The sequence below is a fragment of the Sylvia atricapilla genome, chromosome 17 (genome assembly GCF_009819655.1).
Source record: "Sylvia atricapilla isolate bSylAtr1 chromosome 17, bSylAtr1.pri, whole genome shotgun sequence".
Lineage (NCBI taxonomy): Eukaryota > Metazoa > Chordata > Aves > Passeriformes > Sylviidae > Sylvia > Sylvia atricapilla.
Genome location: NC_089156.1, coordinates 8,673,911 through 8,688,764, shown reverse-complemented (window position 1 = coordinate 8,688,764; position 14,854 = coordinate 8,673,911). Strand labels below are relative to the sequence as shown.

The 14,854-nt window shown below is 41.6% G+C and overlaps 2 protein-coding genes across 5 annotated transcripts; one reads left to right on the top strand and one right to left on the bottom strand.

The window, feature by feature from the left end:
* The first annotated feature begins 3 nt into the window (after positions 1-3).
* HSCB (HscB mitochondrial iron-sulfur cluster cochaperone) lies at positions 4-3,287 on the top strand. 2 transcript variants are annotated; one of them, XM_066331496.1, is made up of 6 exons: positions 4-217; positions 284-380; positions 768-857; positions 1,345-1,489; positions 1,950-1,997; positions 3,127-3,287. In XM_066331496.1, exons 1-6 carry the CDS (start codon positions 21-23, stop codon positions 3,216-3,218), a joined length of 669 nt encoding a protein of 222 aa, XP_066187593.1. In that variant the 5' UTR covers positions 4-20; the 3' UTR covers positions 3,219-3,287. The 2 variants fall into 2 exon arrangements, with proteins under 2 accessions (XP_066187593.1, XP_066187595.1); XM_066331498.1 differs by lacking the exon at positions 768-857.
* A 518-nt stretch (positions 3,288-3,805) lies between these two features.
* Positions 3,806-14,791, bottom strand: LOC136368963 (solute carrier family 2, facilitated glucose transporter member 11-like). Of its 3 annotated transcripts, XM_066331493.1 has the most exons (13): positions 14,576-14,791; positions 14,174-14,244; positions 12,077-12,175; positions 10,369-10,529; positions 9,554-9,678; positions 9,178-9,307; positions 8,534-8,682; positions 7,503-7,690; positions 6,883-6,993; positions 6,671-6,772; positions 6,077-6,152; positions 5,514-5,641; positions 3,806-4,594 (listed from the first exon to the last, which is right to left on the bottom strand). In XM_066331493.1, exons 1-13 carry the CDS (start codon positions 14,787-14,789, stop codon positions 4,376-4,378), a joined length of 1,773 nt encoding a protein of 590 aa, XP_066187590.1. In that variant the 5' UTR covers positions 14,790-14,791; the 3' UTR covers positions 3,806-4,375. The 3 variants fall into 3 exon arrangements, with proteins under 3 accessions (XP_066187590.1, XP_066187591.1, XP_066187592.1); XM_066331494.1 differs by lacking the exon at positions 6,883-6,993; XM_066331495.1 differs by lacking the exon at positions 14,174-14,244 and having other exon boundaries at positions 14,576-14,676.
* Positions 14,792-14,854: the final 63 nt, after the last annotated feature.

The window sequence follows — 14,854 nt, the reverse complement described above, 5'->3', positions numbered from 1 at the left end:
GCCGCCGGGAGCGGGGCGCGATGCGGGCGGTGCTGCGGGCGCGGCTCGGGTGGGCGCGCCGGGCGCTGCTCGGGGCCGCGCTGGGCCGCGCCCCGGGGCCGCCGTGCTGGAGCTGCGGCGCCGCGCTCCCCGGCGGCGATGGGCCGCGCTTCTGCCCCGGCTGCCAGGCTCTGCAGCCGCCGGCCCCGCGGCCTGACCTTTTCCGCCTGATGGACTGGTGAGTGTGGGCGGGGCGGCCGCGGGCTCGGCCGGCCGCGGGTCTCACCCGCCTCGTGTCCTGCAGTGACCGCTCCTTTCGCATCGACGCGCAGCAGCTGCAGCGGCGGTTCCGGAGCCTGCAGCGCGCCGTCCACCCCGACCGCTTCGGCCAGAGGCCGCCGGTGAGCGCCGGGCCGGGCGGGGGAGCCGGGCCGGGAGGGGCCCGCGGGGCTCGGTGACCGCCGGAGGAACTCGCCTTTAGCCTTCGGCTGCCTGGCGGGGTCGCAGTGTCGAGTCCCCACCTCTCTCCCGCTCGGGGAGTGAGGGGATTCGCCTGTGTTTGTCTTTCGGTGCTCAGAAGAGACTCTGCCATGGATTTGCGGTGGAGGTGGACGATGAGGGGCCGCTGCGGTTCGTCAGGCCTTAGCTGAGTGCAGTGACAGTTCTCAGGTCCACAGAGCCTTCTGTCTCACACACGGACTGCTGTGGGGACGCCGGTGTTCCGCATGTAACAAAAGTGTATTTTGCCACTTGTAATTAGCTTCCAATTATTTGCCGTCCCTTTGCAGAAAGAGCAGTACTACTCTGAGCAACACTCTTCCCTGATCAACAAGGCCTACCAGACGCTGCTGAACCCTCTGAGCCGAGGCCTCTATCTAGTAAGGGCTCCGTTAGGTATTCCAGTGTTCCTGTAACTAACCCTGGGGGCTGGTGCTGCTGGTAGGGATCGCACCTTCCATTCAGCCCTTAGTCGGCTAATTTGTATTCCTCTGAAGAGGATCACCAGAGATTGAAGGGAGACCAGAACCAAATTTGTCCAAAAATTAATGAACATATCATTTCATTTGCTATTCATCTTACATTGATTTGCCTTCACATTGCACGTGGTGTTTGGCCATGGCTGCTTATTCAGAATTTCAGTCTGGCCCATGGCAGACTTTTTTATGTTTTTTTGGCTTTGGGTAATTGCTGATTTTTATGGTCAGCCTATGTATGAAGTTAATTTTCAGACTGTCTCTAAGCACTGTAGGTCTGTTGGATATGAATCTGACTATGACCCGTGAAGAGACTTAATACTAAAGAAAATAATTCCCATTGAAATAGATGTGGAAGTATTCATTTTCAAATTCCCATTTCCTTTGCCAGCTGGAGCTGAGTGGAGTGGAGCCAGCACAAGAGACAGATGCAGATGCAGACTCAGCGTTCCTTATGGAAATCATGGAAATTAATGAGAAATTAGCAGAGGCCAAAAATGAGCATGGCCTTGTAGAAATTGAGACTTTAATTAAAGGTAGGTTATGATTTGAGGAATTTGTACAGAGCTAATATACTGAATTATTTGTAATACCAGAGTCTGAAAGCTTTTAACTGTTTTGGTATATTTCTTATAATGTCTTCAATTTGTCTTAGTCTGGAATTGACTCACTGCAAGAGCTTCTGCCCTGTGCTCCCCTTTTCCAGTGTTGTCTTTACCCGTTTATGCACCTAAACATCACATCTGTCTTGAGAATACTTGTATAACAGAACCTATTATGATGTCAAAATAAATATATATAGACAATAAAAAGGAATTTACTCAACCTCCTTCAGGTGAGGGCTAGTCAATTGCTCCAAAGAAAAAACCTGTCAGAATGAAGTTGAATAAAATGCTTGTCTGACTTTCCCAACTTTCCCACCACAGGCAGTCAAAATTCAGTGGTATAAAATACCCTAAGTATAACAAAGAGAAAATGAAATAATTTGTTTTGCAGTTAAACAAGAAGGACTGACCAAAGAGGTGACTGCAGCTTTTGAACGAGGTACCTGTTTTAATGAAGTTTTTAGTTGCCATACGTACTGTCAAATGCTTAAAGCTCCACATGCTCTTACTGGCAAATATTCCCTGAGCTATGGAACAGAAATACTGCATTAACAAGGGTTCTTTGTTAGGTATTTAGAATAAGTACTTCTAAACTGACATTCCTGCTGATTGGGGAAATTCAGGACCTCACATTAAAAACAAAGTCCACTACAAAAGTTCCATTCATCTTGCATCTAAATAATCATTTTGACTGGGAATGTAGATGCTGAGAAATTGTTTGTGTGATTCCCAGAATACTGGGAAGGACAGACTTCACCTCAGACATTTTCTGAGGTTTCACACTTTAATTTGGGAGCTGTTCTGCAGTCCTGGGTCTGCAGAAGAGCAGTGAGTGCTGTTCCTTGCAGTGAAAGCCACAGAAGCTGTGTGGCAAGTAAAGACCTGTTCAGCCTAAGGTTTTGGGGACTTCCTGTGCAATAATCAGCTTTATTCTACAACCAATGGATAAGCACAAGCTTGAACCATTCCCAAGCTTCTGAAGCTGGGAAGAAACCTTTGTAGTTCTGTGCCAGGTGCAGGTGTGTGTAGCTGTAAACATCAAAGTAGTGCTGGCTGAGCCTAATGTGTAACTCCTGTGAGGAGTTACATTCTGTTAGTCTGTGCCATGAGAAGGACTGTTGTATTTGTCTGTGGGTCATAAACCACCCTCCCCTTTAATTGAGGAGAAATTGCATCAATATCAGTTTTGGAATTGGCACTGTCCAGACCAGACTCCTCCTCATTTGCATTTTTCAGTTATGTCAGTTGGTCTATTTATACACATTTAAACTTGCCTAGTGGGTAGATCAATACTACAGCCACTTTACAGAAGTCATTAAAGGATATTCATTCACATTTCTTTTCCAAATTGTTCAGTGTTACATGTTTTGTGAAACATTTGAATTGAGGTGTTCCCAAACCATCTGAGATTAAAACAACAGGCAGCATGGTTTTAATAGTGTCTGAGTCCTTGCAGCTTACAGCTCTTGGTACTAAAACAGGTGCTGCCACTGAAACCTTGAGACTCATTTTGAGAATGCAAATTCACCTCTCCCTCTGTAAACTAGTAATGTTTTATTTCATTTCAGATGATCTTCAAGAAGCCAAGAAGCTGCTAGCAAAAATGAAGTATTTTGCAAACTTAGAGGATAAACTAAAGGCCAAGAAGATCCCTTCCTGATGTTGCCTCCTTTGTTATTAAGTCAGCATTATTTTCAATTAAACAAATGGTTTTGTTATCAAAATCACACCAATGGTGTTTGTTTCCTATACTTCCATTAAAAGCTTTAATTCTGAGAGGAGGAAAATAAATGTAAAAGAAATCCCATGCTTGCTGCAGCAGTTCAGTAACAGATGGGTTTTGGAAATGCTTACAGCCAGGAAAAATACTGGGTAAGGTGGGCGACTCTGCTGGCTGTGGCAGGTATGGAAACAAATGTCAGGCACACAAACACCAGATGTGACATTTCCTACTTCCTAACACGTGAAGGATTTATTTAAGTTGAGAAAGAGTCAAGGAAAAAATACTGAAGAGGGGACAGAAGGCTCATTAAGCATGTCCTACAGGCTTCCTGTAGTTTAAAGGTAAAAAGTCTTTTATTCCTCCGTTTCTGTCCTCTCTGCTACTTCATGCTTTTTGGTATGTAGAGCTCAGTCTAATGGCAACTAACCTCCTAAACCTAGAAGGAGTTTTACCCTGTTGCATAGTTTAAAAAGGTAAGATGCTAGGTTAGAGAAAAAATAAACCAAATTGAAACCCCAAGGAACTCTTTTATCCGGATACAAGTTTTTATTATAAATACCAATAATTCAGGGAGGTGCTGTACTTTATTGTACAGTACAGTAGTAGGATTGGATGAAGAATGTCTTTAAGGCTTTCAGAGTTACATACTTGGAAAAAAAGAAACTAAATATCCCTATTTCTACATAAACTGGAATATTTCAAATATTCTCAGTTATCAGTTTTTGTGTGGGCTTTAACAAGAACTCAGAGTGTTACACTCAGCAAAGCATTTGGATGCACCCATGACCCAAACTGAGGAGAGCTTTGAAATGCAAGAAGGGTCACTGAATTATCTACAGAAATCTCTCAGAGGGGCTCACTGAACATCCTCCCTGGGACTTCTGCATCCCTACAGCACCAGGTTACAGCTAAACAAAGTTTTCTGTGGATAATGCAATATGTTGTTAATAGTATTTCAGCAATACTAACTTGCCTCTAGTTACATTCCTCTAAATACACAGGAAGATTTAATAAGCCACTTGATCATGTATTACACTCCTAATTTAGAAGATTATGTTCATAATTCTCACTGAAGTTCTATTGCACTTGTGAAATTATGCAGAATTCTTTAAAAATTCATCTTGAAGTTGTCTCCTTTCAGAAAGCTCTGTTTCCTTTTTCCTGGTATTTCTTCCAAAATTAAGCTTGTGAAATTCCTTTTTGATTTCCAGAAAAGATTTGTTTTTTGTCTCAGGAATTACGAGGAAGATGAAAGCAGCAACAAAGAAGCACTCCAGTAAGAACACCACAAAACAATACTGCTTCAGTCCATTCTGAAAAGAAATGTGATTGCAACATATTTCAAGTGTAATAGTAGGTTTGAGAAAATAAGCTTTTTGTTTCTATTCACATTTAAGATTGCTGCTCAGATGTTTCTTAAAAAGAGTCATTCAACCTATTCTTTACCTGTAACTTTTTAGAATTTTGGTTTTTAGATAAAAGACTGTCAAGTGCTGCACAGCTATGGGGTAACTTTTAAAATAAAGATAAACCATTTAAACAGTCAAATGTCACAATCTAGCGAGAAGTCAGCATTTGCTACTTAGATGTCACATATTTTAAGATTATATCATTTAAGTTTTTTATGAATGTTAATAGTTTTCAATGCTGTATGTTAAAAAAACCCAACAATCTTACTGAGAAGCAGAGCTCCACCATGAAGAAAGGACAGGCAGATCCAGATACCCTGGTGCATGCTGTTCCTGCAGGTTTTGCTGTCAAGAATATGTGCTAAAACTAAAAATACAAAGCTGGAGATGGAAGTCTGTCTTCCCTTTCCTAATAATCTTCTGCTTACAGAACTCTGTCAGTTCAGCAAGTTCTCAGGGATGTGACCCACTGGCCACAGGTCCTCAATGTTACTTTGCCATAAAAGCACAAGGGACTATTAAAAAATGTCTTACCTAAACCTCAGTATCTGATTAAGCTTTTCTGCTTTTGATACCTTCTCTGTTTTTTTCATCTGAACATGAACATTGCCCTCCAGTGCATTCCTTTTACTTTTCATTTATCATGTTATATTGGGGTTTGTGATGTGTAAAAAATACTTCAAAGAGGGACTGAATCTAGTTAAATTCATTTGAGGGGCAGTGTACATCCTGGTCAAGTGTCAATAATATACACAAGTGTATATAATGCAATGGGATGGAGACTGGCAGCAGATGAAGTGGAAATTGTGCTGTGCATACTCACCACTATGAAGGGAAAGAGCATTCCAACTGTGAAGAAACTAATCCAGCTCACAGTCCCTGCAATCATGTAGGCAGCAGGACGTGAGGACTGTACAAATAACTCGGCTGTCAGGGTGTTTGTTATGCCACCTGGGGATGGTTCAGAAACACAACAGAGAATTCTGCTCAATGTCCATCTGAGGTATTTCAATGCTACAGAATATTGACTTGCTTTTGAATATGCTATTAGCTGATCTATTATAATTCCTAACAGCACAGTTCTGAGGCTATTGCCTTGGCAGGAAGTTTCTCACTAAAACAGCCCCATTTCAGCAGCTCTGATCAGGGAGCAGGCCCCTTCTGACAAGTGTAGAACCCCTCTGCTCTGAGGGGCAGAACTGAGCCCTCCCTCACACGTAGCTGTCCCAGAAGTGTGCATGGTAAGCCTCAGCTGTGGGCTGTAGGATGGCCTCAGTTGAGTTCCTTAGCCAGAGCAACAGCAGCTCTGCTGCAAAGGCTTGTTGCCTGTGTGACAGCCCAGCCCTCCCAGACCTTCCACCCCTCACACACGTTCCTGTGCAATACCTGGGCCCAGCCCAAAGCTCAAGATGAAGGCAAACACACACGTCATGCTCATGTAAGGCACCCAGGAGTACAGCTCCTGAAACAGAAGACAGTGCGATGGTTTAGGTCAGATTTTGATAATCCAGTTTTAAAGTCTGGCTTTAAGTTATGTTTCTTTTTGTATTTTATTTCAACTAAGACCAGCAGTTTTTCATTACTCTTCTACAGCTAATTTATTTAACAGTTCTGCTTCAGAGAAATTAAATAGTGTTCACTTAATAATTTTTGCTAAATCATTTCATAGAATTACATAATCATAGTGTGGGCTGGGCTGGAAGGGACTTTAAAGCTCATCCCATTCCACCCCTGGCCATGGGAAGGGACACCTTCCACTATCCTGGGTTGCTCCAAGCTCCATCTAACCTGGCCTTGGGACACTTCCAGGGCTGGGGTAGCCAAAACTTCTCTGGGCAACCTCTGCCAGGGCCTCACCACCCTCACAGGGAAGAATTTCTTCCTGACACCTGATACATTTCTCAGTTTAAACCCATTTCCCCTTATCGTGCCCTTTTCACTCCTCAGTCACATCGTGTAATAGGAACGAGTCCTTGGCACCTGGTAGGTCAGAGAGAAGGTCAGAACAGTGCACCAGAGGGTCATGAGGAGATAACCCCCAATGATAAGGTATCTTCTTCCCACATAGTCTATCAGCAAACCCTGTGGACAAGACACAATCTTCTGTTAAAACCCTGATCTCATTTTTACCAATATTCTTCAAGAATTGTCATTACTCTTTGTACTGGGAGGTGGAACAAACTGCTCCTTACACAGGAGAGGGCTGTGAGACATTCACAAACTCCAGTGCCGAGTGTCACATACGGGATTTTTTCTGCCAAGATCCCAGCTTGTTCAAAAACATAAGTTGCATAGAAATAAATCTACAACAGAAGAAAAAAAAAGAACCCAAAAGCAAATAATGAGGTTTTTCTGGTTTTAAAACATTGTCTGGAAACAAAGTCATGTTCGTACTAAACATACAGATCAGTGTATTTTATATTGTGAGTTACTTATTTAACTTAAGCAGCAATAACAATCTGTTTAATTCATGTCTAAGTAAACATACTGCTATCATAAAAGCCAATAGGACTATTCAACTTACTGAATATGCTTTATAGTCCTAAACCAGACACACTGGGATAAGATGATCCACCTTTATTTACTTTTTCAGAGGAATATTTTTCAGAGGAAGTATCAAGTCATTCTTTAAAAAAGTTTGCAAACCAGAAACTCAGAAATGAGAAAAAATGAAAGGGAAACACCAAAATAACGCAAAGACATTCTTTCTCACTTATCCCATTTCTCTGAGGATCCTTTGTGTTAATAAACAGTTGAAAAACAGGTGGAAATGAAATAATTATTTAAGCTGTTTGTTCTCGTGAACTCTTACAGCATTAATGCCACTGAGCTGTTGGCCCATTGTCATCACAATGACAGTGATGAGCTGCCATCTCACACCACGGTCAGTGAACAATTGCCAGGGCTTCTTGGGTTTCTCCCCATCTAAGGCAAAACATTCCCGCTGGATGTCTTCCATCTCCCTTCGATACTCTGAGGAACCATGAAATCGTTTCAAAGCTACAAATAGAAAAAATAGTTTACATTTACCTATTAACCACAACTCCTGGGAAATCATCTCTTTCCATAACAACCTGGCTTTTGCTAAGATATGAAAAATTTTCTTTGTGACTAGCTTGCTCCTTGCTGTTCTTTCAACATTTTTTGCTGTGGTGGATTTGGAGAATTCTGTGGCATTTCTTTGGTTCTTTTTAGAGGAATATCTGACTGCAATATTCACTACACAAAATATTTTGTATCTGAACTTCAAACCTTCAAATAGTCTTTTCCTTAAAGGACACTCTTACCAGTTGGAAGTGTTTTGCCTAAATTCTAGGCAGATATTGAGTCCTCCATTATGGCCCTGACTTTAATGTTGCCAGTGGGATGCAGTTAGTGAGCTGGAACAAAGACAGAAAATGCTTCTCCTAAGGCAAATATAATCAGAAGTCATTTGGATCCCAGACTAAAATCTTTACAAATGATCTTAAAGAGTATACAGCATCAGTTCCTTTAAAATGTTCATTATTAAATATATCTCAAGTGACAATTTGTCTTCTTAAGGCCAACAGTAGGGGTTTTGATGATCCTGTTAATGAACTTTCCACTAAGAGTAATCAGCTTGAAGCTTCAGCAATGAACTTACATTTGAAACAGGATAATAAAGTTTTGTTTATAACCTATTATAGGCTCCTGAGCTCCACAATCCCTTCTTCCATATAAGCTCAATGGTGGAAAAACATGGGCCAAAAAGCACTAAATGATACAACTGTGCTGTGTGGATAAAGATAAAAGGAGAATCTGGAGCCCAATATATTCATTGTACCCTTCTGGAGAACAGAAAGTGTAGATGCTGGATATTACCTTTGGCACAGCTTAGCTCATCACCTCTGTCAATAAGAAGGTATCTGGGACTTTCAGGAAACCATGGAAGGAATAAAAGTTGGGCTAATGCTGGAATACAGCTGCTTGATAGCAACAGAGGCCATTGCTTTTCTCCACCTAATAACTCTCTGAAAAATGTGGAAAAAGAAGGCAAAGAAATGTAATAATTAGCTATTGGTTACTATTTAGTGTAGTCTCTGCTCTTGGAACTTCTAAGTTTCAGCTGGATGAAGGCCTGAGCAACTTCCTCTGATCACACAGAAGACAAAAGCAGTGATAGTGCTGTGATACAGAAATGTGAGTCCTTTGCTCTCAAGTCCTCTCTTCCCAACATCCACTGTCTCCAGCAAGACACTGCCAGAAAACATGAACTCAGCTCAAATGTGGCTGCTTTACTGATGCTGTTCTGGTGACCCATCTGAACTGACACTACTTTCCCTGAGGAGACAGCACTGATGGCTGGCAGCTGTAGGAATAAGGTGACTCAAGCAGGATTTTCTTCTCTCTTTCTTCTTGTGTGAATTCTAATGGCACAAGGCATGTTCTGCAATGAGCTGTAGGAAATTGGAATTCTTTACACCAGGAGTAACAAAAAACAGGAAAATAAAAAAGGCATTTCTTACCTCAAACCAATTACTTGTCCTGTAAGAATTCCCCCAGTCAGGAAGATGGAAGTCCCCATGGCCAAGCCACCTCTTAGATGTTTTGGGGCAAACTCCCCAATATAAAGAGGCTGCACACAGAGCCCAATACCTACAAGTAAATGAAAAAAAAACATTTTCCTATCAATAGAAATTGCTTTGCAAAGAGTTACTAAAGCAAAACACACACACAATGGGACTTCATTAATTTCCTATTCATTTAACTGCCTTCAGATTCCAAGCTAAACTACAGGACATTTTTGTCATAAACATGTATCATAAAACCTAAAGGATCAGAAGGAACAATAATTTATCATTCACCACAGTTTATTGATAGTAGGAATAGGAAATCATTCACCTGAATTTATGCCAATCAAAAACCTTCCAGCAATCAGTAACTCAAACAATCCTGTAGGAAAACTGATCCCCATTAAAATGGAGGCTAGTATTGCTATAACATTATTCATCAAAAGAGCTCCTTTCCTAAAGAGGAGGAACAAAATAATAATAATAATAATAATAATAATAATAATAATAATAGTACCACAGAACGAACAAAAACTGATTAAAACAAAAACCCCTCAAAACCAAAAACATCCCACCCCAACCAGACAAAGGAAATCTGTAATAAGGTGGGTTTTTAGTTTTCCTTTCTGATAATGTGGGGGAAAAATTGACCTTATACAGAAGAAACATGCTTTTCCCTAAAAACCCAGATATCTGATATAACTGCTATGTTTTTTTAAATGTCTAAACATAAGAATAACACATAAATATGACAGAAATGCCTGACAAGGTAGGAGTGGGGTTTCCTCATTTAGACAAATTAAGTGCAACAGATGAAGCAGCGTGTCTTTACTGGCACAAGGGCTGCAAATGTGTCAGGGGGGAACTCATGTTTCCAACACACTCTATGTGCATTCTCCTACTCAGATTTCAGTAAATGTAATGCAGAGACAAAGTCAAAGGTCACAATTCAGGGCTCATCCTTGAGAGTCACACTGAAATAAACTGTAAAATTCTACTATAAAACTCAGTTTTAAAGTGAAAAAACATAGATATATAGGTACCCCAGGTACTCTTTTCTCCCACTCTTTTTCCATTTATTCCCTTTCTATTCCAGTGGGAAGGTAGGAAAAGCAAACATGCTTTTCTGTGCCTGCTGCAACTGACCTGCCCAGCCGTATTGCCATGCTGCCTCCGATCAGGGCTCCACACAGGCCTCCAAGGGAAAAGATGGAAGCAATGACAGACCAGAGAAAAGTCAGCAAATCTGGATTCAGTTCCTTGTGGTAACGACTACTCCAGGTTTCATTTAAGAACTTGTGTATATGCTGCAGTAAAAAAGAGTGATGAATGTGTAGCATTTTATACAGCACTATAAATAACTAACTTGCACTCCAGTCCTGAAAATCAATTCTGGGAGTCAGTTCTAAGAGATATCATCTGACTGGTAGAAGCTTACTTGACCACAAGGAAAACCTTGTGTTTCCTACTCACCACACACCTCAAAGGCTGCTGAGCAGCTCTGCTGTGTGCCCTGCCTCGGGTGCTGCAGCAGAGGAGAAACACAACCCTGACATGCACTGGCACGAGAGAGCTCTGAGGTCGTTCTCAACAAGGAGGGGAACAGGGTGGATGCTTGTCCCTATTGTTTTTAGGAACATCTCAGAGCACAGAGGCCTTGCAACCTAAAATATTTTACTGTCAGGGGACTCATTCTGACACTTCAAAATCTCCCTGCCTTAGTGTAACCAAAAAAGTCATAGTAAAATCCCTTTTCAACTCTAATAATACTCCACCTTTCTTACAGTATTCATGTGTCAGAACTTTTAAGCTGTTATTCCACATGCTTGGTTTTGTAAAATTTGCCTTTGGAAACTCTTGAACTGGCATGTATCTCTAATCAGAGGCTCCTGTTCTTTGCCTGGAAACAAAGACTACAGAAGAATAAACTTCTTGGATTCTCCTGTTTCCAGCATATGACTTTTTTTTTTTTTTTTTTTTTTCACAAACAGCTTCTTTGAAGCTTTGTAAAAAGCATACAGCATTGAAGCAAATTCAGTCTTCACAGTTTCCCAAGCAAATAAATCAGCTGGTAGCAAAAAGTGATACCCACCACTTGCACAAGATCATTTGCTCAGATCCTTGAGTCATCCACAAAATATGCAGAATCTTGGAGGCCACAGCAAAGAACCCTCAAGTAACAAGTGAAAATACCTCCAAGTTACTCAGCCACTACAGCTGCAACATTTTAATTCCCTAAGATCTTTTTCAGTAATCTGCCTTGTGATGGACACCCGTAAATAGTAACTACCCTTTCTCCCTGTTATCCAGTGATAGAAAGAATGGGAATGGCTCAAAGCTGTGTCAGGTGAGGTTTAAACTTGATATTTGGGAGAAGCAGTGTTGATATCCTATAGAAAGGGTGGATAAACAGAAGAACAGGCTTCCTAGACAAGTGGTCAGTGCTCCAAGGGCATTTGGACAAAGCTGTTAGTTACATGATTCAGCTTTTGGTCAGCCCTGAAATGATCAGGTAGTTGGACTAGATGGTCATTTAGGTCCCTTCCAACTGAAAATGTTCTGTCTACTCTACCCTTAGTGTTCTGGGCTATTTTAGTAACTGAAAAATACATTACTTATTCAGTTAATCCTTCTAATAATAACAGCATTTATGTGGCCTGTTTGGCACTTTTGTCTGACACAGAATACCTCTGATGGGAGGCACTCACAAGCAAATGCACATGAAACCATGGGGGAAGTTAACAAGATTCCTTCATTTGAGAGGAAGACTGCTTCAGTCCCCACTGAGATCACAGCAAAAGCACATTTTGCTCAGAAATGAAACAGCCCAGTGAATAAAAGATGAGCTTTTTACCTGTGTGGGTGCATTGATAATAGAGACATTGTACCCATACTGAAAGGTGCCTCCAATTCCAACAGCACAAACAGCCAGGAACAAGGTCCAGCTGGGCAGCTGGGGAACAAAACAAAGTCACAGGCATGAAAAGAGATAGGACCTTGAGCCCACACACACGTAATAGCTAAAAGAAAATTATGGTGAAATACATCATGCATTTGGTGTGGAGTAGTTAAAATACTTGTTTAAAAGTCACTTAAACTCCTGAACACCTGCAGCAGAAGAAGCATTTCAGGCTGGCTTTGGCCTGATCATTAACCTTTGGAAATACCACAATTACAAGTCTCCAGATTAACTGTAGGCAAGAAAACCATTAGAGCTGAGTAAATGCTTTTTGCATAAGCCAGTCTGCTCACGGTGTCTGTTTTTGATGAAAGAATGCCAAGACTGTGTATGTTTGGTGTTAGAGACACGACTCAGTATAAGAATTAACCAAATCTCAATTTCTGTGAGTCACATTTTAACCAAGATGTGAGAAAAAAACAGTATCTTTTTCCCCCTAAACAATATTTTAAGTCCCTAAAATAATTACTTGATGTCTGCAGGTTGGCAGGTGCACAGCCTTAGTACCTCCATCACAATTGTTTGTTCACTGGCAACAATATTTAATAATTATTTCTTATTTATTAAATATTTATTTAATAAGAATATTTAACGTTTATTTATGTGCCAATATGGCACGTATTTTTTTAATTTTTCAATATCCATGATGTAGTTACATTCTCAAATCAGTATTTACAAACTAAAACTTATAGAATCACAAATGCACAGGTTTTAAGGTCAACACAAACTACAACTGTGATACATTCAAATCTGAAGAATCTAACTGGTCATAAAACATACTTTGGATGAGGCCTCATGGCCAGATATCTCCAGAGATTTATACAGTGTTTGATATTCTCATACAGTGCTCTCTATGTCTACTTTTTACTGAATATGATCATACTAAAAAAACCATCCAGTTCAAATGCCTAGAAAACTTGTTTTAAATTAGCTTCTAATTTCATCTCATAGTATCTTATTGACTAACTTCAGCTGGACACAATGTCTCCTATATTAAAGGCACTTCAGTGATCAGATTTCCCTTTCCTTCATTTATAAAGGCTGTACATATTTCTTTCAATAAACTTGTAGTCTCTGAATTTTGCATTGTAAGGTAAGTAGACTAATTCTTCATCATTCTCATTCTTGGTCCAGTTCCCAGAAACGCTGAGTTATTCCAGATATTGTACTGTATTCTGAAAGAGCTGTAGCCTTCCTAAAGAGAATTCATCAAAATTTACTTCCTTCCTTCAGGACTGAAATTTGCAAGTTGAAATTGATCTAATTGAATTAAAATCCAATTAACATTTCCTTATGGTTTCCAAGAATAAAAAGTGTTTCTCTGAATGTCAACCAAAGCAATCCATCAAGAGTAATAAGTAAGGGCAGCAGTGAGTATGGAAAAAAAATAAAACTTGATATGGTAAATAGTGGCACTGCACACTCAGACCTTTACATTAACTAAGAACTATTTTGTGTAAAACTATTTTGTGTGTCTTGTGGGTACAACCTGGAATCGAGAAAGGACAGAAAATAAACAAACAACCCAAAATGATGACCGTACATCATATAACTTCGGTTTTGTTATGACAGATCTTTTGTTCTTCCTGCCCAAATCAGCTGGGCTCATGACACTGGCATGCTCTCTCACACTGGAATTTGTGCCCTGGTTCCTTAGAGAGAGCACAGATAACAGCCTCATGTGTTCTGGCAGCTACTGAACTCCTGGCAGTTTATAAGGGCGTTCACCTCATCTCAGAAACACGACACAAACAAAATTCAATTTGCTTTCAATGCAAAACGTGACAATCAGAAAGCTGCTTTTACAGCTTCCACTTTCTAACACAACCAGGTGTCCAAGGAAAGCACAAAACTCTTTGAGTCTGATCACTTAATGCATTTCTATTTAAAAGCAAACATGAAATACCTGCACATTTCACATCTGTACATCGTAGCTAAAACTACAAACTCCCTGCAGGATCCACCTCGAGAGGCCAGGATGGTTCTGCTTACCTTGCAGGGCGAGCTAGACCCTCTGAGCAGGGGCTGGTGCTCCATTCTGAGCATGGGCTGAATTAGATTTCCTTCGCAAAATTTAATAAACTACGTTACAGGGGGAAAAAGGTGCCAAAGAACTTAAGTTACTAATATATTAAGACACAGCTTTGCCTTTTTTTGTTGTTGTTTTGTTTGGCTTTGGTGGTGGGTTGTTTTTTTGGTTTTTTTCCCCCGCCCATTGGGACTCTCCTCGATGGTTCAGAACTTTTTTGTGACAGGGATGCTCAACTTCGCTCAATCCTCACAGCAGCCTCAGGGAGCTTTCCCACCTCCTACACTGTGTCCATGCACTGTCCTTCCCTCACTCCGCGCAGAACCCGCAGCCTCCCGCGAGTGAAGACAAGGCCGGGCAGTTACCGTGTGCCGGGGCGCCATCCCTCCCTCCTGCCGCCCGGAGCTCAGCTCCTCTCGCCACCTCCCCGAGCCCGCCTGAGCTCCTCAGCTGACCGGGATTTGGCCGGCGGCCCGTGCCCGCCCCGCTGCGGGGATTAGGCCAGGCCACGGACAGGAGCGGGGCTGGCCCGGCCCTCTTTATGGGGCCGCCGTAGCCGTGAGGGCGCGGGGTCCCCATCGGGGCGCCGCTCCCAGACCGCGTCCCTCAGAGCAGGCGGGACTACAACTCCCACAGCTCCCACA